Here is a 24,975-nt window from a genome sequence, read left to right as displayed (position 1 = left end):
AACCAGGTGGCAGCCCTGTAGATATCTGGAATTGGCAAATGGGCCAGGAAGGCCGTCGCCGAGGCTTGCGCTGTAGATGAGTGGGTGATTAGAATCGCTTGTGGAGGCACTTTTGCCTGATCATAGCAAAATCGGTTTGGTCCTTTCGATGTAGAAAGATAGCGCTCTCCTGATGTCCAGGGAGTGCAACCTATATTCCTCCTCAGACTTATGAGGCTTTGGGAAGAAAACTAGCAAAAATATGTCCCGGCTCGTGTGAAACCACCTTGGGCAGGAAAGCCAGATGAGGCTGCAGCTGGACCTTGTCCTTGAAAATTACCAAATAGGGCTGCTCCGAGGTAAGTGCCCTAATCTTGGAGACCCTTCGGGCAGAAGTTATCGCCACCAGGAATGTCACCTTCCAGGAGAGTAGAAGAAGGGAACAGGATGCCAAGGGCTTGAAGAGAGCTCTCATGAGCTGCATGGGCACCAGATTCAGGTCCCACCAAGGGACGGGGTTCCGGACCTGAGGGTAGAGTTGCTCCAGACCTTTCAAGAAATGGACAGTCATGTTATGAGCGAAGACCGACCTGCCCTGGAATGGAGGGTGAAAGGCTGATATGGTGGCCAAGAGGACCTTAACTGATGAAAGGGCTAAGCCCTGGAGCTTGAGATGCATAAGGTAGTCCAAGATTGCCTGTAGTGAGGTCTGTTCAGGCCTAACCATTGGGCCTAGGCCCAGCACGTGAATCATTTCCATTTGGCCAGGTAGGTTGCTCTAGTGGAGGGCTTTCTACTATCCAGTAGGCCCTGCTGGACACGGGTCGAGCACTCCTGCTCTTTAGCATTCAACCATGCAGCAACCAAGCTGTTAGGTACAGCGCTGCTAGATTCGGGTGCAGGAGCCTGCTGTGATTCTGGAATAGGAGATCCAGCCAGAGGGGCAGCTGCAGCGGGGTCATTACCGACAGATCCATCAGCGTGCTGAACCAGTGTTGGCGAGGCCAAGCCAGGGCTATCAGGATAACTTTGGCCTTGTCCTGCTTGATCTTCATGAGGACTCTGTGGGAAAGCGTACATCAGAGCCCCCAACCACGGGAGTAAGAAGGCGTCCAACACCGAGCCCATCGATCCCCTGAAATGAGCAGAACAGGTGGGATTTCCTGTTCTGGTGAGTTGCAAATAAATCCACCTGGGGAAATCTCCACTTTCGGAAGATCCTGCTGACCATTTCGGGGTGGAGTGACCATTCGTGGCGAGATGAGAAGGCTCTGCTGAGGTGATCTGCTAATATGTTCCTGGTACGGGGGAGGTTTGCTGCCACAAGATGAATGGCATGTTGCACACAGAAGTCCCAGAGCCAGAGGGCTTCCTGGCAAAGGGCTGACGACCTGGCTCTCCTGTGCTTGTTGATCTAAAACATCATGGCGGTGGTGTCTGTCAGGACTTGAACCACCTTACCTTGTAAGTGGGACTGAAAAGCCTGACAGGCCAAGCGAACTGCTCTGAGCTCCCTGACATTTATGTGAGGGGAGCGGTTGACCCCCAACCAGCGGCCTTGTGTACTGAGCTTGTCCAGGTGGGCTCCCCAGCCCAGGTCTGAGGTGTTGGAAACCAGAGTTAGCGATGGGGACGGGGCAGGGGTCCGAAGCCAGGAACTGCGCCTCATGATCACTGCTGAGGTTACCACCCTGGTCGCCAAATCGACTGCATCCCATGCCATTTGGGGGGGGGGGGGGAACACCGATCTGCTGTTGTACCCTCCTCAACAAGGGCCCCGAATTCTTGGGACACATCCTGGGGCATGGAGTCCTTAAACTTATGGAGGGAGTCCGATAAATTAAAGCTATATCTCCCCAAAAGAGCCTAGTGGTTTGTGACTCTGAACTCGAGACTGGCCGTTGAATAAATTTTTCTCTCGAAAAGGTCCAGTCTCTTGGCCTCCTTATTTTTGGGGGTGGAACTAGATTGCCCTTACTTGTCTTTCGCGTTGGCCGCAAAAATGACCAATGACCCCCGGGGCGGGTGAGTGTACAAGTATTCGAACCCCTTCGCTGGGATAAAATACTTCTTTTCAGCCCTCTTGAAAGTGGGTGGCTCTGGAGAACAGCGGTCTTCACTCGCCTTCCGGGAGGCTCTCCTGGCTGGCTTGCCCTCGAAGGGAGCCTTTGCCAGGTCCATCGCCCCCTCTGGTGCTGGCTGTGTTGGGAGAGTCCTTTGCTATCTGGGCACTGGGAGGACGTTGACTCCGCCATAAGTCTGGGTCCCCTAGTGCTCCCCAGAGTTGGTGGCGGATCCCTTGGGGGGGCGATATGAGGTCCCCGTGGCTCTGGTGTGGGCAGGCGGCCCGAACACGGCCCTTTCCCCAATGCCCCTTGGTCCTTCTTGCTTGGTGCCAGGTCCCGCTTTTTTAGACTTCTTTTTGGGCACCGATGAAGGGAAGCGGTGCCGGGTAGAGCCTGGTGTGTGTGTGTGTGTGTGTGGGGGGGTGCACTACGCACCAAGGCCGAAGTGCTGGGAGTTTCATCTGGCTGGGGTGGCTCCAAGGCTGGGAAGAGAGCAGCCTCCATGAGGAGGGCCCTCAAACGAATGTCATGCTCTGTGTGTGTCCTGGGACGAAAGTTCTTACAGATACAACACTTTTCTTTTACGTGGGATTCCCCCAGGCACTTCAGACAGCTGCCATGTGAGTCACTAACAGGCATAGGCCTATTACAGTCAGCGCAGGGCTTAAAACCCGGTGACTGGGGCATGCCCCGCCTGGGCAAGGTCCCTACTGGGACCTTAACTTCCTAACTATAGTACATAACAGCTACTTACTAACTAACTAAAATAAACAAAACTATTTACAGCTGTAACCCACAAAGTCAGAAAGGTAAAGAAATTGCTGACCATTTGCAAGGCAAGGGAGAGAGGCGCTCTGACCAACCACCACGGGCGGTAAGAAGGAACTGAGAGGGCGTAGGGCTGGTGGCGCCCAATATACCGATGCATGAGTGTGGCACTCCAGAGGGCGCCACAGCCAATTCTACAGATACCGCTAAGACAAAAGTCTCCAACAACTGTGCACGTAGGCGCGCACACACCTAGAATGGAATTGACATGAGCAAGCACTCGAAGAAGAATACACCTTCCTGCCAAAGAGATCGAGGAGCTTCCAGTCCCTGTCATAAGGTATTGCCCTGGAATTATGTTGTCGGCCACAAGAGATTACGGCATCCACCATGATGGAATTGGGTGGCAGGTGGGAGAAAAAGAACTCTGATTCCTTTGTGAGGACATATTTCTTGTCCGCACTTTTGCAAGTCGGGGCTACCAATGCCAGGGTTTGCCACACATTTTTAGCCAGGTCTAAAATGGCTTCATTGATTGGGAGGGCGCTCTTCAAGGAGGATGAAGAGTGGAAGATACTGACGAGCTGATGGTGTCTTTGACCTCCTCCAGTGGTATGTGGGGGGTATCCGCTACTCTTTTTGCCAGCTCCAGGAACAGATGGTAGTTGTCTGCCATGTACAGTGGTGAAGGCATGACCGCTTCGTCTGGGAAAGAGGAGGACATGGCTGTAGGCGTTACCTTCTCCTCTGTGTCCCCTTCTTGTTCCTGTGTTTCCCGAGGCTCTGAGGCCCTCGAAGCTGTGGCCGAAGGAGCATGCCTGGAGGATTGTTGGGCAATGCTTGAAGCTCATGAGGCAGGCAGTTGTGCTTCCCAAAGGGCCCAGTATGGCCATTTTGGTGGCATGGGGCCTGGTGGAGGTGCCCATTGGTGGCCGTACCAAGATGGTGGTAGTGTCATCTGTGGGTACATTCCTGGATCCTGTTGATAGTGGGTCTCATACGGAGCTTGCGAGGAGTACTGTGAAACCTCCTCAGGCTAATTATCCAACCCCTCACTTGACAGTGGAGGGACATGGCATGATTGTGGGGATATGCCCCATGCTCGGCAAAGGCTCAGCCTTGTGACATTGGTACAGAGGGGCATAGAATTGGGTGTCTGTATCATTCCCAGGTCACTGACCTGGGGAAATTCTGCTGGAACCTATCATCCTGATGTCGGTATAGATGGAGACCTCGTTTGTACCTGTCTCCCTGGTGCTGTGTGGGTTGTTGTCGCTGGTGGTACCAATGTTGACTTGCGTACCAGGAGCATCTTCCTAGGATGTTTGCCCTTGTCGGTATCGAAGATTCGGTGCCTGTGCCCAAACGGTTCATGGGCCTGTCAGCAGTACTGGATAATGATGGTCACCATGAGGCATGGGTGCCGGATTGTGGTATTGGTGCCGGTGGTGCCAAGGATACTGAGCGAGATGGCGAATGCTTTCAGCTATTCCTAGGCTTGCTGAGGGGACGTCCCACTCTCTTTTTTGACTTGTGAGAGGAGTCCCCAGTCTGTTTCTTTGCCCCATTATCTTTCAAAGTCAAAGGTTAAGGGGAAGAATCACGCCTGCCGGAAGGTAGGGGTCAGAGAGTTGCCTCCATAAAGATAATTTTTGGGCAAAGCTCTCTGTCCTTGTGGGACCTCTGCCAGAACGCTTTTGTTGGATATGGCCCTCACTGAGGCAACAGATGCACTGGGAGTGCTTGTCCGCAACCGGGACTGCCTCACTGTAAGTGCGGCACTTCTTTAAGCCCAGAGAGCTTGGCATAGCCTTGTCCAGGGGGGTCCCCGACACCGGGGGTTGACAAAAGAACGAAGTCCTTTCTTCTTCTTCTTTTAGGCAATGGCCAAATAAACAGTAGATGGAGGAAAAGAAACAAAAGAGGCTTCAAAGGAAGCTAAAAATTATCAATTGTAAAAGAGTTAATGATCCACAAATGGACAGCTAAAGCTCTGTCTCTAGCCAGGGCAGTTGAGAAGGAAAGGAAGACTGTTAGCCCCTGAGCTCTGGCTAGCCTTGTGGCACAGTATGAGGTGAGGCAGCACATGTGCTGGCCCAATAGACACTGCTACCAAAGTTCTCTGATCAGCAGTGCAGGGACGCAGACACATCTACAGTGGAGAACCCATAGGGACACTACTCGAAGAACTCCAGGGCTAGCATTGAGTTAGAAGAAAAGTTAAACTGGAAATATTAGCAATATATTTTTGTATCAGTAACCCTTTTGCGTGTTTTGGGGACATATGCTATTTTTAGATAACTAGCTGATCTGACATATTATTAAAGTAAGAATGACTCTTCCCTCAAAGGTAACCTGTACTGTAAACTGAAATGGATGCTATTCTGCCTTGCTAAGTTCTTATGATGGGCCGATACAGAACACAAGGGATCCTGAACTCCCAGTTGATTAAATGAAATGTGAGCGAGAGTGTGTGGTTTTAAAAAAAGGTACAAACTGACAAAATTTGTAACCAAGGATTAAAGTAATAAAAAGTTTGCCTAAGCAAAGTTTCAAATTTTTTCCATTGCCGTAGAACTACAGTAGCCTTTGATCGTAATGTAAATTTGACAGGATTTTTTAAAAAGACTCTTTGTCTAATTTACATTCAGTATGCTGGAATTAATGATGAATCCCTCGTGAATTCTAAATTGAATGAAATTTGCTGTTCTTTTTCATAGCCTTAACAGTTGTGAAAAAGTAACACTTTGTTGCTTTTTGTGAAGAAACTGTTTTCTATTAATTGAATTTGATCTTATAACTATAGGGGCTGTTTCCACCACTGGAGAGAAAAAAATGTGATGATAGTGATATTCCAAGTCTAAAGGTACTTGTGTCTATTCACAGTGACTTATGTCTCCACAGTTAGGACAGAAAATTCTGTTTGATTTGGGGATGTGCAGAAGAAAGAGGGAAAAGGGAACAATTAATAAACCAAGCCACACTTAATTGAGAAAGCAATCAGTTTGCAAATCTGTATTCTTATGATTCAGGATAAGAGCTACTCACTACAGAGAATTACAGACAGGCTGGACAGTATAATCTAGAGAAAGCCTGCTAAGAAAATAAGGTTCCTTACATCAACTTCACATTTTAGGCCGAAAGGCCAACTGCTGTGAAAAGCAAGCTGTCCCATTCTATGCAGTGGTGGTGAAATGAGCTGTCTCAACTTATGGATGGTAGAAGGACTACAGGAGCCCACCAAGACCTACAGAATAATTCCATCTTTGAAAAAGTAAGATTCTCACACCTGCTAACACTATGGTCTTGGAGTAACGGCAGAAAAAAACAGTTTAAGTGACTACACTCTGTAAACTTTTAGAACACTGCAGCTAAACAGCACTGCATAAAGAGTTTCTGAAGTATGAAACTGAATAGTGGTCTGCTGGACACTGCACTACCATCATAGGACCTAATCACATCAGCCACGCCATCAGGGGCTCGTTCACCTGCACATCTACCAACGTGATATATGCCATCATGTGCCAGCAATGCCCCTTTGCCATATACATTGGCCAAACCGGACAGTCTCTACGCAAAAGAATAAATGGACACAAATCTGACATCAGGAATCATAACATTCCAAAACCAGTGGGAGAACACTTCAACCTCTCTAACCACTCAGCGACAGACTTGAAGGTGGCAATTTTGCAACAAAAAAACTTCAAAAACAGACTCCAAAGAGAGACTGCTGAACTTGAATTAATATGCAAATTAGATACAATTAACTTAGGTTTGAACAGAGACTGGGAATGCTGTGGGTCATTACACTAATTGAATCTATTTCCCCATGTTACGTATCCTCACACCTTCTATGGGTCATCTTGATTATCACTTCAAAAGTTTTTTTTCTCCTGCTGATGATAGCTCATCTCAATTGATTGGCCTCTTACAGTTGGTATGGCTACTTCCACCTTTTCATGTTCTCTGTATGTATAAATATCTTCTTGCTGTATGTTCCAGTCTATGCATCCGATGAAGTGGGCTGTAGCCCACGAAAGCTTATGCTCAAATAAATTTGTTAGTCTCTAAGGTGCCACAAGTACTCCTGTTCTTTTTGCACTACTTCCTTTACCAAGTGTCCCCATAATGTCTCCGCATTCAGAAACTCTGGCCAAGTTCTGCCTGTTCATTGTAAGAGCATACACCTGAAAAATATCTGCATCTCTCTGCCACTCTCTCAGCATTTTGAAACAGCTCAGGATTCCTCCATAAGATCAGTCATATATTTCTATGTGCAAGAATGGGAGGATGTATCAGAAAAAGGCTAGAAAAAGGCACATAAGCAAAGGAGGATGTTAGGGCAGAATTTGGCCATCCATATATATGCATAGTTTTCTATTTTAAAAAACATTTAAAAAAATCAATTGTAACATTGTTTTTTATTCATTTATTTTTATAACCTGTTTTTAAACCAAATGTGACTAAAAAGCTCAGTAATTAAAATGGGTACCTTGAAAAACAAAGGTAAGAGTTGGAGTTGTTCTGTGACAGCTGTGGAGAAGGACCGACCTGCACTTGCCATCAACCACTTCAGGACTGTTTATAAAAAGACAGAAATACTTATTGAATAACAAGGTCAACAAGCAAAATGACAAATGTATGGGCCAAATTCACTACTGGCATATCCCACCAGATTTCCACTGAGGTCAGTGAAGTTGCATCAACAGTAAGTTTGGCCCTGTGTTCTTATGTTAGAGCCCGTGAGTTTTCATTAGAATAATTATTATTCAAGATATTGTCATGTAATTTGGACTAAGTTATACATTAACACAGTCCAATCTACAAGAGGTGCAGACACCTCTTTAGTATAAAGCAAATGTAACAAAGGCACATTGTAAGTAAGCCATTTGCAGCACTCAATCATAATTCTGCGCAGCCAAACATATTGTCTGTTTCCACAAGTTAAATTCAGTAACTCACTGGTTTTCAAGAGTTTAATGCCCTGAGTTCGCTCATCTTGTTCACCAACTCCATTCTCTTCCATAACATGGTTCTGAATTTCTTCATCCACTTCCATAAGAGGTTTGAGTTTTTCAAGTATTCGTGTAGTGAACTCATGGACATGAGGAGACTTTGTTGGAGCAGTATTTGGCAAGGAAACATCTATCATGAATATGTAGGTCAAAACACTAAAAATAAATAACAAAGAAACCAGTTAAATGTGTTCAGTGGCTATTTGCTGCATTTTACTAGTTGAAATTTAATACTTTTCTGAAATTTAAAATTTCTTCCTGTAGACCACATAAAATAAATAAAACCAAATGCTATCTGAAACAGAATGCAATATCATTGTGATCCAGATCTTTGCCTCAATTTAAGGCATTACACCATAAGAGTACAATGCACCAAGACAAATAACCTCAGTACACTGAGCTGCTTCACTATATATACACACATCTAAACCTCAGTGAGAACATGAGGAAAACTATGAATTGAGGGCTTAAGAACTGTTTTCACTTAATATGAGAGAGAGAGAGAGAGAGAGAGAATCAAGGGGGGAAAATGCTATGGCTTCTACTTTTAATGAATTCCACATTTGTCATCTTTGACAATGTCTATCTATGGCATTTGGAATCTTATTTGGCGTGTCGGTAACTTGATATCCTGTAGTAGAATTATTTTTCTTATTTCTGACAAACATGCTATTTTGCATACTGTACATGAAAAGATATGCTGTTTACTTATAACTCTTTCCTGAAGGTTGCAAACTGTGTGGACACACAAAATGAATCATACAATAATAAATGGTTAAAAAAAACTGGGCATGTTTAGTCTTGAGAAACAGACTGAGGAGAAACCTGATAACAATCTTCAAATATGTTAAGGGCTGTTCTAAAAAGATGGTGATCAATTGTTCTCCATGTCCATTGAAGGCAGGAAAAGAAATAATCACCATAATCTGCAGCACAGGAGTTTTAAGTAGATATTGGGAAAACTTTCTAATCATAAGGATAGTTAAGCACTGGAATAAGCTTCCAAGGGAAGATGTGGAATCCCTGTGATTGGAGGTTTCTAAGGACAGGTTCGTCAAATACCTGTCATGTATAGTCTAGGACTGTGTATTTGGTTCTGTTTCACCATGTGGAGCTGACTAGATGACCTCTCAAGGTACCTTCCAGCCCTACATTGCTATGATTCTAGATTATTCTATGACTATAAATATTTCTAGAAAAACCCACTCTAGCACATCTGAGACCCATTATTCATTAGTTATAGGTTCTATTTGTTACAATTTAATAGACTTTCACTTAGGAGCCTAGGTGGTTTTGAAAATTTTACCCATTTGGTCTGGCAGGGGTTGGGTACAGTTCATTTGTTTCTAGAGCTTTAGCGCTCTTCCAGTGTGAAAATGAGAGGTCACATGAAATAACAGGATGAGAATCAAGACATCACCTTATGTTTACAAAAAGTGCCTTTTAAATAGCAATTTATGGGTATATTATTTTTTGGAAGGTATTATTTATTTGTATTCTCATAGTACACACATATATTCACATACCTAGGAAGACTGTCACCATCCAAAGAAAATAAATAATACTTGAGTATTCAATGCATATGAACAGAACAAAGAAAGTTCTTCAGAAGAGAACACTAACCTTCCTATTCTTTCTCTGACATTTTTGTAAACCTGGGTGAGTTTAGGTTCCAAGTACTTTAGTAACCTGTGCAACAGCTCTGGTACTCTCCATTCTTGCTGTGCAAGGCCACCTTGCAATACGTAGAGTCGGCTAGAAATTGGAACATGAAGGCTTTAGTTAGGTTTACTGTATTGACAACTGCAACTTATTTTTTCCAAGTCTTGTTTTTAATGATTTACATAAATCCATGAACTACACATACACAAGAGTATAAAAGCTTTTCAATCAGAAAATAAGAGTAACTATTACAATACTGCTGTTATGTCAATACCATAGTTCCACAATAGTTCTGGTTCTCCGACTTATTTAAATCGGCCCCCCTTCTGTGTGTCTGTAGTCATTTATGCCCCTCCCCACCCCCACTACATATATTGCCACCCAACTCTGAAGGCAGAGTGGAGAGCAGCGGCTGCTGGTCAAATGCCCAGCTGTGAAGGCAGCTACATGCCAACAGCAGCACAGAAGTAAGGGTGGCAATGTGAAAAGTGCTATTGACAAATATCACTTTTCACAGCAGACTTAGAAGGGTGCAGCAGTGCAGAATTAAGGGAGGAAATGTGAAAAGTGATATTTGTCAATATCACTGTTAATAGCAGACTTAGCATCCCATTGCCACCCTTCTGTGCTGCTGCCGCCGCCGCTCCAGGGCTGACCTCTTTATCATTGCCTCCCGGGTGTGCACGGCCCTTCTGCATGAGCCCCAGCCACCAGGGGCTGACAGCCAGAGCTCTTTTAAAAAAAAAAGCAGCACACAGCTAGCACCTCCCTTGACACATTCAGGAGATGCGCTCCATAGTTTGAGAATTGCTGTCCTAACTGAATCCAATTAATCATAGTGATGTGCTTTAAGCAATGTTTTCCCCCTCGGGGCCCTACTGTACCCATGGGGAACTAAGGATAGGAGGGGGAGGGGCATGCACAAGGAACTATAACTAAGACAGATTCTTGTGTGGGATGTGCAAGTATAGGATTAGACTCTTGTGCCCTTCCACCTTGCAGTGGCCAATCACAATATACTCTGAGTGAACTTTATCCACATCTCTTACATTTGTTCATGCTTTACCCATCAACTCTAAAGCAGTTTGAAAGTAACATTTTACCATGCATCTACAAATGATCCTCCTTCACCACTCAAAGGAGACTCCAACAACAGCTCAAATAACCAGTGCAGTTTCCGAGGATCTCTGCTCTCCTGATAAAGAAAGTTACAAATCAGTAACTGGAATACAGAGGAATTCGGTGATTCTACTTTAAGCCATTTAAACAGAAAGACAATTAAATATTTGTATTAAATGTTCTTTAGGTTCCTAAGTATGTATTATTACATAAGTGAAGACAGTGTTTTGCTTTTCTCAAAATTAGGGTCCAATCCAAGAAAAATAAAATCAGGATCATAGAGATATATGGCATTCTAATCATGTGTAGTAATACAAATATTTATTACAAATTGCTTGGTAAATTACAGTGATTTTAAAATGGTGTTATTTTAATTTCTATGACATTTTAAAGGATGTAATCTAGTTATGAAAAACTATTAACATTTAGTGTAGAGAAATCTTACTGGATATAAGGTCTGGTCTACACTAGAAAAAAAAGGTTACATACCTTTTCGTAACTGTTGTTCTTCGAGATGTGTTGCTCATGTTCATTCCATTCTAGGTATGTGTGCGTTCATGTGCACAGTCGTCTGAGATTTTTGCCTTAGCAGTATCTGTAGGATCAGCTGTAGTGCCCTCTTAAGTGCTGTGCTCATGTGTTGGTATTTTAGGTGCTGCCAACCCTACACCCTCTCAGTTCCTTCTTGCTGGCAACTCCGACAGAGGGTCAGGAGAGCAGATAATGGAATGGACGTGAGCAATACATCTCAAAGAACAACAGTTACGAAAAGGTAGGTAACCGTTTTTTATTTTTCGAGTGCTTGCTCTTGTCGCTTCCATTCTAGGTGACTCACATGCAGTATCCTCGGAGGTGGGCTTGGAGTTCACAGTCTAGTGACTTGCAGTACTGCTCAACCGAAGTCAGCATTGTCCTAGGCCTGCTGGGTAAATGCGTAATGGGATGTGAACATGTGGACAGATGACCGTCTGAATGCCCTACAGCTGTCCTGGATAGGCACTTGGGCTAGGAAAGCTGCCGAGGAGGCTTGCGCCCTGGTTGAATGGGTGGTTACGATTTTCGGAGGTGATCAGAACAGCAGTGAATACAGGCAGTGATACAAGAAGAAATTTGAGTGGACACTGGATGACCTTTCATCCTGTCGGCCACCGCGACGAACAATTGTGTCGACTTGCGGAATGGCTTGGGTCCTTTCAATGTAGAAGGCTAGCGCCCTCCTAACATCTCGGGAATGCAATCTACGCTCCTCTTCCGACTTATGCGACTTTGGAAAAAAGACAGGTAAGTAAAAGTCCTGGCCCGTATGCAACTGCGAGACCACCTTGGGAAGGAAAGCCAGGTGTGGCCACAGCTGGACCTTGTCTTTGTAGAAGACCGTATAGGGTGGCTCCAAGGTAAGAGCCCTAATCTTGGAGACCCGGTGGGCGGATGTTATCGTAACTAGGAATGCAACCACCCAGGACAGGAGAAGAAGAGAGCAGGAAGCCAGAGGCTCGAAGGGGGGTCCCGTGAGCCAAGATTCAGGTCCCATGGTGGAATGGGGTCCCTGACATGCGAGTAGAGGCGCTTGAGGCCCTTGAGGAACTTGGCAGTCATGTCCTGGGCGAAAACTGACCTACCCTTGAGCAGCAGACGGAAGGCCAAAATAGTGGCCAAGTGGACCTTGACAGATGAAAGGGACAGGCCTTGGAGCTTGAGATGCAGAAGGTAGTCCAGGATCAACCGCAGCAAAGCCTGCTCGGGCCAAATAACTTTATCCAAGGTCCAACAAGCGAACCGCTTCCAGATAGAAAGCCCTCCAGCAGAGCAACCTGTTGCACAACAGGACCTGCTGGACAGAGACCGAGCACTTTTGCTCCTCCGCATTTAACCATGCAGCAGCCACCCCGCCAGGTGCAGCGCCACCAGATTCGGACGCAGAAGACTGCTGTGGTTTTGGGGCAGCAGGTCCGGCCTGAGCGGCAGCTGTAACAGAACAGCCACCAGGAAGTCCAGCAGCATGCCGAACCTAAGCTGGCGCTATGAGGATCGCCTTCACCCTGTCCTGCTTGATTTTCATGAGAACTCTGTGAATCAGTGGCACCGGAGGGAAGGCGTACAACAGAGGAGGACCACAGGAGCAGAAAACTGTCCGACAGGGAGCCTCTGTCAATTCCCAGAATTGAGCAGAAAGCGTGGCATTTCCTGTTCTGCCTGAATGAAACAGATCCACCTGGGGAGTTCCCCACCTCTGGAAGATGAAGCTGGCCAATTCCGGATGGAGGGACCATTTGTGGCGAGACGAGAAGGTCCTGCTGAGGCGATCTGCTAAAGCGGTTCCTGGCCCCGGGGAGGTGTGCCGCTGCGTGATGGATGCCATGTTGTACACAGTAGTTCCAGAGCCTGAGGCCTTCCTGGCAAAGAGCAGACGACCTGGCCCTGCCTTGCTTGTTGATACAAAACATAGCCGCTGTATTGTCCATCAGGACCTGGACCACCTTGCTTTTTATGTGAGGTAGGAAGGCTTGACAGGCCACGCGAACCGCTCTGAGCATCCTGACATTGATGCGTAGGGAGCGTTTGTGACTTGACCAATGACCTTCCATGTTGAGATCTCTCAGGTGGGCTCCCTACGCCAGGTCTGAGGCATCGGAGACAAAGGGTCACCGATGGCGACAGAGCCGCGAAGGGAACCCTCTCTAACACTGATGCAGGATTCTACCACCATGTGAATGACAACAGTACGTAGTCCAGGACCCTGACCACACAGTGCATGCTGTGTCTGTTGGGGACGAGACCAACGCCAGCCATGCCAGTAGGAGCCCGAGGCGGAGCCGTGCATGCCGGACCATGTAAATGCAGGCTGCCATGTGGCCCAACTATCATAGGCACATGTGAGCGGTGGTGAGAGGGTGGGCTTGTATGCACGAGATCAGGTCCGCCATGGCTTGGAACTGAGCTTTGGGGAGGAAGATTCTGGCCTGAGTAGAGTAGAGGACCATTCCAATGAACTCTACACGTTGTACAGGCATTAAGGTCGATTTTTTTCTCATTTTTCATGAGGTTTCATGAGCCTCAGGTCGCAACAGGTGGAGCAAACCAGATTGAGATGCCACCGCATCTGATTCCGGAACCGGCTTTTTACTAGCCAGTTGTCGAGGTACGGATACATTTGCACCCTTCAGCGCCTCAGGTAGGCGGTCACTGGTGCTACGCGCTTTGCAAACACTCTCGGGGCTGACCAGAAACTGAAGGGCAGCGAATTGAAAATGGTAGTGGCCCAACCCAAAACAGAGGACACGCCTGTGCCCCGGGAAAATGGAAATATGCTTCCCTCAAGTCCAGTCTCCCGGATCCAGGGAGGGAATAATGGAGGACAGCGAGACCATGCAAAACTTTAACTTCTTGAGAGACTTGTTGAGGCAGTGCAGGTCCAGAATGGGTCTGAGGCCCCTTTTGCTTTGGGATTAGGAAATAGCGGGACAAGAACCCTTTCCCCCTCATGTCTGGAGGGATCTCCAGGTGTAGGAGGCTCTCAACTTCCTGAAAGAGGAGTTGCTCATGAAACGAGTCCCTAAAGAGGGACGGGGTAGGGGAGTGGGAGGGAGAGTTGGCCACGAACTGCAGGGTTAAGCCTGAAGATATTATGTCAAGCACCCAATGGTCTGAGGTCAGCCGTGACCAGGCTGACTGGAAGGGGTGCAGGAAGTTGAGCAAAGAGCAGGGGGGTGGATTCTGGGGAGTGACTGGGGCGCTGTCCTTGCGTGCATCCTCAAAACACCAGTTTTTGGCTTCCTTGGGCTCTAGAACAACTAGGTTGGGCGAGGAATGGGAAGACGAAGGGTGACACCATTGAAATCCTTTGTCTCTATCCTTCTTCCTGTAGAAGCTGGACTGGGGGACACTCCAGGACCTCGATGGAGGCGGTGGGTGACGGAATGGCTTTCTAGCCTTCTGAGGGGTGTGAAAGCCCAAGAAACGGAGGGTGGCACGTGAGTGTAAGACCATGGAGCCATGCGTCAGTCAGCTCCCTCAAATGGAAGGTCCTGAAGGATACTCTGCATCTCCTGGGACAGCCCAGAGGATTGTAATCACGAGCTGAGCCTCATGACCACCGCGGAGACGATTACCTGATCGCCGAGTCTGTAGCGTCTCAGGTGATCTGGAGGGTGCCTCTCGCCACTGCTTTGCCCTCATCCACCAAGACGGCGAACTCCTGGGCTTGGTCCTTTGGGAGGCCCTCCTTGAACATGCTGATGGAGTCCCACAGGTTGAAGTTGTACCTGCCTAGTTGTACCCTGATGGTTAGACACCTGAAATTGCAGACTGGCGGTCGAATAATTTTTCTTGCCAAACAAGTCCAGCCACTTGGTGTCTTTATTTTTCAGTATGCCACTTGCCGGTCCCTTTTGTTGCCAGCAGACACAACCAGGGATCCCCCCTGGAGGGTGGGTGGCAGGTATTCAACCCCCTTTGCAGGGACATAGTACTTCTCTTCCGCCTTTTGGAGGTAGGCGGGATGGAAGACGGGGGTCTGCCAAATAGACTTGGCAATTTTAAGGACCCCTGGGTGGACGGGCAACGCGACCCAGGCCGGGGTAGAGGAGGGTATAACATTAAAGAGGTCGTCGGACCCCTCTGCTAGCTCCACGACCTCCAAGTAGGTTGGCAGCAACCATTTTGAGCAGGGCCTGGTGCTCCATGACTTCATCGGGGGGGGGGGGGGAGCGCGCTGCTGGTTTGCGAGGGGCCCGCCATTGCTCCGTCCAGAGAAGATGAAGATGACTGCACAGCAGGGGGAGGTGCAGCTTCCCCTTGCTCACCTGGGGATGGCTCCTTGGGTGTCGGTGCCTGCTGTGTCGCCCCCACGTCGGATTCTGCACCGTGCTCCGACTTGGGTGCCGGCTATGCCGGGGCAGCTTGTCCGATGCGGTCTGGGAGGAACGGTGGGAGTACGGGACCGGCATAACAGGTACACCCCACGGGTTCCAGTACTGCCACTGAGCGGGCCATTGCCCCTGCCTCCACACCGCTGCTGGAGGAGCCGCACCGGTCTCATGGGCCGGTGGCAATTTGCCTTTTATAGGCGAGGGGCGGAACTCCCCTTCAGGCTCGGACCATTGCCCTTCCGCTGACCAGGGCGGAGCTGTAGATGCCTGAGTCTGCCAACTGACTCTTGTTGACGATCGGTAAGTACAGGGCGAGGACCAGTGCCTGCCTGAAGAGCAGTACTGGCAAGCCGGAGACCAGTGCCGTGACCGGGAATGATCCTGCACTGGGGGGATCGACACCTGGGAGACCGCCTAGGCCATGGTTATCTGCACTGTGGCGAACTCTGGTGGGAGACCTGACGGCACTATGGGTACCGGGATCAGTGTCACAACTCAGGTGTCCTGTGCCTTGTAGGTGGTGATCTTGGCAGCACGGACCTTTGTCTTCTAACTGGGGACCGAGGCTGCGGTGCCGGGGATACAGTGATGGGGACCGATGTCTGCAGTCCGGGGATCGGGGACGCTCCACTGCTTTAGGGGGCAGTTCCATAACCGGCTTGCCCGTAGATGCTGGGGCATTCGCCAGGTCCATCACCTTGGTTGGTGTCTGCGGTGCCGGTCAGCCTACTTGCTCTTTGGCTGCCGGGCCCGCTTCGGGCAAAGATGACCCTACTAGGGGCCGGAACCTATTACTGCTCCCAGGAGTCGGAGGCGGGTCCCTGGCTGGACTAGGGGGGCCGACTGCAACGGTACTCCCGAGCAGCTCCGGGGCAGGCACGTGGCCTAACACAGGTCCTTTGCCCAAAGCCCCCTTTTTCTGCGGTGCCAATGGGCCTGTCGACTTCAACCACTTCTTAGGCACTGGGGAGGGGGAATGGTGCCGGGCGGGTTCCGGTGCTGTGAGGCGTTGCGCGCCAGTGCCAAGGTGCTGGGATGGAGTCCGACCAAGAGGGCTCCGAGGTAGGATGAAGCGTAGCCTCCATGAGAAGGACCCTCAAGCGGATATCCCGCTCCTTCTGAGTTCGAGGGCGAAAGCTTTTGCAGATCCTGCACATATCCTTTCTGTGGGACTCCCCCAAACACTTTAAACAGCTCTTGTGGGGGTCACTAATGGGCGTCAGCCGGCTGCACAATGAACATGGCTTAAAGCCTGGAGAATGGAGCATGCCCCGCTCCAAGGTGAAGTCCCAGCCGGGACTCTAACTCCTAAACAACTACTTTAACACTTAACTTACAGGTCTAAGTACCTATCAACTGACAACGAAGGAGACAACAATGGACTGTAAGAACCACTAAAGCTCTTGTGATGCAAGACAAGGCGCTCTGACCAACTGTCATGGGCGGTAAGAAGGAACTGAAAGGGCGTAGGGCTGACAGTGATTAATATACCAATGCATGAGCACGGCACTCAAGAGGGAGCTGCATCCGACCCTACGGATACCGCTAAGGCAAAAATCTCAGACGACTGTGCACATGGGCACGCACACACCTAGAATGGAATTGACATGAGCAAGCACTCAAAGAAGAATTAAGTCAGCTTAACTACGTTGCTCAGAGGTGTGAAAAATCCATACCTCTGAGTGGCGGCGTTAAGCAGACCTACCCCCCCTTGTAGAGAGTGCTAGGTTAATGGAAGAATTCTTCTGTCAACCTAGCTACTGCCTCTTGGGGAGGTGGATTACTACACTGTCGGAAGAACCCCCTCCCGTCGTTGAGGACAGCCTCTACACCGGTGGTTCGCAACCTTTCCAGACTACTGTACCCTTTTCAGGAGTCTGATTTGTCTTGCGTACCCCCAAGTTTCACCTCACTTAAAAACTACTTGCTTACAAAATCAGACATAAAAATACAAAAGTGTTCACAGCACACTATTACTGAAAAATTGCTTACTTTCTCATTTTTACCATATCATTATAAAATAAATCAATTGTAATATAAATATTGTGCTTACATTTCAGCGTATAGTATATAGAACAGTATAAAACAAGTCATTGCCTGTATGAAATTTTAGTTTGTACTGAATTTGCTAGTGCGTTTTATGTAGCCTGTTGTAAAACTACGCAAATATCTAGATGAGTTGATGTATCCCCTGGAAGACCTCTCCGTACCCCCAAGGGTACATGTACCCTGGTTGAGAACCACTGCTCTACACTGAAGTGGTGCAGCTATGTTGCTGTAGCATTTCAAGTGTAGACAAGCCCTTAAAGGTCAATAGGCCACCCTATATATGTTAATCTGCATCTATATATTTTCCAGATCCTTTTCAATACGCACGATTAAACTTTGCACTTTTTATTTTATAAACTGAGGACAGTTCTGTGGTCTGAGCTTCAAAAGGAGATCAAGGAAAATTCAGCACTAATGGTAAAAGATTTTACAGTAAGTGCAGAGATTAATGTAATCGACAGCTAGTTCTTACCTAGCTATCACAAAACTAGAAAGCAGATGAAAGTGTGAACTATACTTCCAGAAGAAAAAGCATCCACAATTGTGAATGAGAAAATGTATTTTACTGTTTTCTGTAGGACTTCAAGGATTAGTATGTAATGCAATTTTTAGGTTGTATTTACTACTCTGAATTTAATCCTAATACAATAAATCTAAATATTTTTCTTCATAAAATTCTTGTTTACATATTACCAAAAATGTGTGTGTTCAATTTATTTTAACACGAATAACGAGCAAAGCTAAGAAATATGGAGAACTTACACAGGAAGTTGCTATACATGTTCCCCAATCATTATATGTTTCCACGGTAATATTGGATAAAGCTGTTCGAAGTAGTGGGCACAAAAGCTTCCAAAGTTTCTCTACCTACTCAACAGAAAAGCAAAGGTGAGATTATGGATTTTGCCATGTATGGTTCCTACTTAACTTCTATAACTCCCAACCCCTCAAAGAGAAATTTGCTTCTTACAGTAGCTCAACATTATTCGAATCCTGAAAAAAATTACCAGGAAAGGCAACAATTCAAACTGCCAACATCTCTTTCTACTTTATTTACAGGGTGCTCTGAACTACTGCTCAGTCAAGTTCACACATATGCGGCCTCTTGGGTTATTTCAGTTTAAGTACAATACTACTACAGGATTGCACACTTTGTTGTTTCTGCAGGCTAAGTGCTTTGCGCACACCAGGGACTCTTTGCTTTCATCTAGTCTCTCCCCACGTTCCTTGTGTGCCACCCTCCCATCCCCTTCTATTTCTGCAATCACCCACCCCATCCTCCATGCCGGGTCTCTGTGTGCCCCCCATTCTCACCCCATGTCCTCCCATGCCAAAGGTTCTGTGTGTTCCCCAATCCCTCGTTCCCTCCTGTGCCAGGGGCTCTGTGTTATCCCCATTCACTCCATTCTCTGCACCATTCTTATTCTTTTCTCTCCCTTCCATCTTTTCTCTTTCAGGATGTCTACATTTTAAAACTGTATTGGGAAGATGGGCAGAGCTGAGATGGGGTTTTTGTTACACTGAAAGGTGTTATTGGCTGCCATCAACGAGTTCTTTGATCTATAGACAATTATTTACTCCTGGGAGAATTCTGCACCACTACGCAACGTAGAATTTTGCAGAAATGAATGTTGTGCACACAGATTCATCCCCCCCCAAATGCAGAGATGTTGGCCGCCACTAGGGGCCGCTGGACCTGGCACAGCCCAACTTGCAAACAGAAGACAAGGCCGGGGGAGCGGGAGGGGCCAGAAAGAGAGCCAGAGGATTCCCAGCAGCTGCAGGACTTAGCATGCCCTGAAGGAAGGAGGCGGTGGCATGCAGGAAACGCCGTATAAACCCAGGACCCAGCATCAGGTTGTCTCTGGGCTCCTGCCCCTGGGCTCTGGGGAGTAGGGGGTACATGAGAATGTCTGGGCTGGAGGGGGCCCACAGCTGGGCTCTGGGGTAGGGGATGTGAGTGCCTGGGCTGGGGGGGGGGGGGGGGGGAGGAGGCTGCAGCTGGTCTCTGGAGGGCAGAGGGTGAGTGTCTGGGCTGGGGGGGGGGGGGTGTGGCTGGGCTTTGGGAGGGGAGGTGTGAGTTTATGGGCTGGAGGCCCCCGCAGCTGGCCTCTGGGGGGGTAGGGGATGTGAGTGTCTGGGCCAGGGAGGGCCCCATGGCTGGGCTCTGGGGGAGGGGGGATGAGTATCTGGCCCCCTGGCTGGGCTCTGTGGGGGAGGGGGCAGAGAAACAGGAACTGGGTTGTCGTAGGGGTTTCTTTAACTCTATTTCTAGGGGAATTTTTGTGTGTGTCTGTATTGTTACAAACATACTTGCTGACAGGTATTTTGAAATAAATTACTAAAATAATTGAAACTGGTGTGATTATACAGCTTTATTTTGACAAATTAAATTTGCAGAATTTTAAAACCTTGTGTGCAGAATTTTCAATTTTTTGGTGCAGAATTCCCCCAGGAGTAACAATTACACAGGTGGTTAAAGCTGCTGGGTCTACTAACCAGATGACAGAGGCTCTGTGTATTCCCCCATTTCCACCTTCTGGTTTTCCAATTTTCACCAAAATCAATACAGTTCTGCCCATTGATGCCCAGACTATTCCCTGAGTGAGGTAATATCTTTTATTGGACCAACTTGTGTTGGTGAGTGAGACAAGCTTTCAAGCTAAACAAAGCTCTTTTTCAGGTCCAGACCTCAAAAGCTTGTCGCTCTCATCAACAGAAGTTGGTCCAATAAAAGATATTACCTCACCCACCTTATCTCTCTGATATCCTGGGACAAACACGCTACAACTACACTACACAGAATATTCCCTGAAATTTTAAAATTGATTGAATGTGGCACTCAAAAGTTGTCTAAACCAGTGATACTCAGACCTCAGTGGTTCAGGAGCCAAATTAGCAATCAACATTACCCAAAAGAGTCACAGTAGTGTGAATACACTGTTTCATTTACTATAGTACTATATATTAATATTTAAGCAGTATGCCAGGGGAATTATTTAGTTTATATATATAAATATTATTCTCACAGCAAAATGACTGACCAACTAATATTATTTCATCAACTACAAGTGGTTAATAACATAGCAATAGCATCCCAATTAGTTAACAACTTAGATTGGTTAATAATTAAATCACACAGTGTTTTAATATCACGTGCTGCAAAGAACCGCAGGAGATCCATTAAAGAGCCACTTGTGGCTCAGGTGCCTCAGCCTAAGTACCACTGCTCTAAACAGAGATATGCCACCAAATTAAGTGTAAAGCCTCACAAGCTCAGCCAAACCCCCAAATTCAGATCTGCAAAGTGTTTTGGGAAGCAGTTTGTATGAGGTGCCATAGAGGGGAACTATAACAGCAGCAGCAATACATTGCATTTCCACGTATATTCTGTTCAAAGATCTCAAAGTGCTCACCAAACTTTAGTGAATTAAGCCTCACAATATTTTTGATGTAGGGTAGGGAAGTGTTATTTCCATGAGGAAATTGAGGAAGTCAAATCACTTGCCCAAGGTCATACAGCTAATCCCTGGAAATCACTCAGTGCAAGAGGCAGCAATAGAACCCAGATCTCCTGACTTATAATTGTGAGATATAATTCCTAATGTTTCCAGCTGACATATATAAACTGTAGCAAGTAGTCCCAAGAATGTGATTTGCCATGAGATCAGCCTTCAAGGCAAATCTTCTTCCATTATCTTGTGGATGAAATTATCTTACATTTATTTGGTGCCTTTCATCCCAAAGCACTCTGAAATGTAGTCACCTATGTAAGGAGCAAAATCTAGAATGTATATTTTGTTGAGTACAACATTTCTGAATTAAGAGACTTGAATTACCTTTTCAACAATCTCTTAATTTCTTAAATACTTCAAGACTGTTAACGACTCATTTTCTCTATTACTAGATGGTTTTGAGGTTTGGGTGTACTTCAAGAGGTTTTACTTGTTTAGTACACTTTCTAGAGATTGATCAGTTGATTCAAGATATAACAACTCAATATTCTACATATTGTTTTGGAGCACAAAGGAAAATCCCAACAAATGACAGGGCACTTTTGTAGTCTCCCGTCTCAGATACTTTATTCCAGTGTTTGCAACACAGTACTCTTAATTTTTTTTTAATGCAGTAATAAGCAATGTATGGCTAATTATGTTAAAATTCATTTAAGTCCTTGTCTACATTACAAAATTTCGTTGGCAAAAGTTATGCCGCTTTAATTAAAACCGCTGTTGCATGTCCACACTAGCCCCTTGTGTCAGCAGAGTGCATCCACACTAGCTGCTCTTGCTTTGACACAGAGGGCAGTGCACTGTGGTAGCTATCCCACTATACAACTGGCCACAGGGTGCTTTGGGAAGAGTTGCATTGCCTCATGGGGCAGGTTCAGCATTACAGGATGCAGGTTTCTCAATCCCATCGTTCCCTTCCAGGGGCATCCTGGTAGACTGTCAGTTGCTTTTTCAACTGAAGTATGTAGGTGAGGGAAAGGAGAGTGGTGTGCCTGGGGCAAGGGAGACAGCAGGCTGACCAACCTATCCTGAGGCAGGGGGACACCCCGCCACGTCAGCCCCCGGCTCTGCAACAGTCTTTCCCAAAGCAGCCCACTCTGCCTGCCTGACTATGGTTCTGTGATTCCCTCAGTTCTCTCACAGCCTCCTCAGATGTCCTGGGGAACATTAAAGCAGCACAGCAGTCCTCTCCTCCCCCAGCCCATCCCCACCTTGCTCCCTGCAGCAGCAGTCGGCCTGCCGCTGTGTTCCTAGTGCAGGGCAGAACAGGAGCTTTCCAATGATTTGCTCTTTGTTCCCCAAGTGGAGCAGCACGCTCAGCTGTTAGATATTTCCTGGAGCTTTGAAAGGGGAGGGGCGCGTGCCTGCAGCACAGCAGAGATCAAAACAGTGAGCAGAGTAGTCACGGCAGGCATTGTGGGATACTGGGGAAAGCCAGTTCTGTCAACAAAACAGCAATGTCTACACTGACACTTTATCTTATTGCTTTAACTTTGCTGCAAAAGGTTTTATGTTGAGGTGATTTTGTTTTGCCGCCAAAAGTAGCATTGTAGTGTGTACGCCTCCCCTGTTTTGTAGGCAAAAGGCAGCTTTTGCCGACAAAACTTTGTAGTGTAGACAAGGCCTAACTCTCGATGTGAGACAAAAGTTTAAAGTTAACTTGCAGAAGTGCAGATTCAAATTCTAGGAAACCTAAAAATACATTCAGCACTACAGCAAGATGAATTTTTTTGAAAAATAGCTTATTCACACAAAAATGAAATGTCAGATGACCTATGACTGTGAATTTGACTGATCAATTTCAGCTGGGGAAAAGTTTTTCAGCAAAGAGAGAGTCTGTCCTTTGACACCTTTAGCCCAGTGGTTAGGGACAGGGCCGACCTTAGCGAGGGTGACTGCTCAGGGTGCCTTGGTAGGGTGGCTGTCAAGAGAGTGTCACAATAACAGCCCCCTGCCACTCTGATCCTCACAGCCGCAGCCCACGGTCCACCTCCAGCCTCGCTCTGCCCCCAACCCCTGCACCTCCAATCTGGCCGCCTCCTGCCCAGCTCCTCCCCCAGCTTTGGTCTGCCTCCATCCCCCGCTCCGCCTGCACCCCTGCTTTGCCCTCATCCCTTGCTCTGCCTGCACCTCCACTCCACGTCCTCACGCACTCCCAGCTCTGCCTACAGCACTGGTCCACCCCCATCCCCCGCTCCACTCCCAGCTTTGCCTCCAGCTGGGGCCGGTCCACCTGCACCTCCACTCCACCCCCAGCCGAGCTCCACTCCCCCGCCTCACTAAGGGTGTGATTTAGGTAATGCAGGCCCTGATCAGGGCACTTGGCTGGGATGTGGAAGACCCATGTCTGATGTCTGAACCCCTAATTCTGGAGCAGGGACTGGAACAAAGATCTGCCCCCTCAATGCCCCCACCTTACCTGAGCATCCTAACCACCAGGCTATGGGACTGTTGTTCTTAATCTCTCCCGTTGAAGTTGTTCCACTTTGTAGAAACACTTAAATATTCACTGGGAAGAGAGAGAGAGCAACTCTATAGCCTGATGATTAAGGCAGTCACCTAGGAGGTAGGAGTTGTGGATTTAATTCCCTCCTCTGAATCAGGCACAAAAGATTTGAATCCACATCTACAAAGTGTAACAGCTTCAACAATAGAGAATAAAAGCAACACACCTATAGCTTGGTTGTTAGGATGCTCATCTGAGACATTTGTGGAATCTGAGTTCAAATCCCTGCTCCAGAGTGGATTCAAACCTAGATCTCCCACATCCCAGGCAGTGCCCAAACCACTGGGCTATAGGTTATAAAGGAACAACCTCTGACCCATGAAGTTTGCAGGCCCAAAATGGACTTTTCCAAATTCTGAATTATTTTCAGAACCACACTGAATATTTTCCCCCGACTTTTCCACTTTCTGGCTGAACTGAAAAATCACCCAGCTCTATTCAGCACATTATTTTTCTTTGACATTTTAAAATGCCATTTACTCTGAAAAGTGAAGCTGGTACCTTCTAATTCATGTTTGCTCTGTGTATCCAAAGTTATTTCTGTTTATTTTAACAACAAATAAATCAGTGCTTATTTCAGTATTACTGAACCAACACAGCTAAGATTCAGCGACCTGGATTTTATTCTACCTTGCACATCAATGGCAATGTCTAAAGCTATGTATGAATGTATATATTTATGGAAAAGTTCAAGGCTATGGTTTTGTGCAAGTGTCAATGAGTATAATCAGCAAACTATGTAGTTGCATAGGTGTAAATGAAGTACTTAATCTGGCCTGCAGAATCTTCATTACTGCTGATGATGCATTATATGGAAAGAACATGTTGACTTTCAGATCTCGGACTGAGTTTACAGGGCTGGAAGTTACAAAAAAAATATTTTTTCTTGCATACTGAGCACATTTAAATATGGAAATCACTGAGACCCAATAAACTTGGGATTCTCCAATACTATGTGAAGAGAGTCACTTTTCAGAGTAGAAATGCATTTTTAAGGTAGGGGATGTGAAAGTTAGTTTTTAAGTAATATGCTGAAAGACCTTCAACTTGGTCATTCAGTTGATGAGCACATGCTGATTAAACAACTGGAACCGATTCCTTTACTTTTGCAGATCACTTAAAAATGTTACGTACACACCTTTTCAAATGTCCAGTGTTTAGAGCCTCTTATCAGACCAGCTATAATCTCAGCTACACATCGTTGGGTACTTTCATGAGAGTCTGCTACCAGATGTTCCAAGTGGGGCTTTAGAACTGGCAAGAAGGCATCATCAAAGTTTCTGAATATGCCCTGTTAAACAAGATTACACTTAAAAATGTTTCACTTAAAATATTTTTAACCTTTAACATTGCATGCAATTTATATTAATATTCCCAGGCTAATAAGAGCACCAGCTTGTATTGCTACTGTCACTGAAAAACTAGTAATGT

The 24,975-nt window shown here is 46.8% G+C and overlaps 1 protein-coding gene across 1 annotated transcript in view; it reads right to left on the bottom strand.

The window, feature by feature from the left end:
• The window catches only part of PSME4 (proteasome activator subunit 4), a 213,237-nt gene that overhangs the window by 34,270 nt on the left and 153,992 nt on the right, over positions 1 to 24,975 (bottom strand). Inside the window, exons 36-41 of the mRNA XM_065400759.1 lie at positions 24,683 to 24,835; positions 18,289 to 18,393; positions 10,594 to 10,685; positions 9,452 to 9,583; positions 7,776 to 7,984; positions 7,306 to 7,391 (exon numbers count right to left, since the gene is read on the bottom strand). Of these exons, the coding sequence (XP_065256831.1) occupies positions 7,306 to 7,391; positions 7,776 to 7,984; positions 9,452 to 9,583; positions 10,594 to 10,685; positions 18,289 to 18,393; positions 24,683 to 24,835 (777 nt within the window). The remainder of the gene's footprint in view (positions 1 to 7,305; positions 7,392 to 7,775; positions 7,985 to 9,451; positions 9,584 to 10,593; positions 10,686 to 18,288; positions 18,394 to 24,682; positions 24,836 to 24,975) is intronic.

Source organism: Emys orbicularis, chromosome 3 (genome assembly GCF_028017835.1).
Source record: "Emys orbicularis isolate rEmyOrb1 chromosome 3, rEmyOrb1.hap1, whole genome shotgun sequence".
NCBI lineage: Eukaryota > Metazoa > Chordata > Testudines > Emydidae > Emys > Emys orbicularis.
The sequence above is the reverse complement of the archived record's forward strand: the minus strand, read 5'-3'. Positions and strand labels throughout refer to the sequence as shown.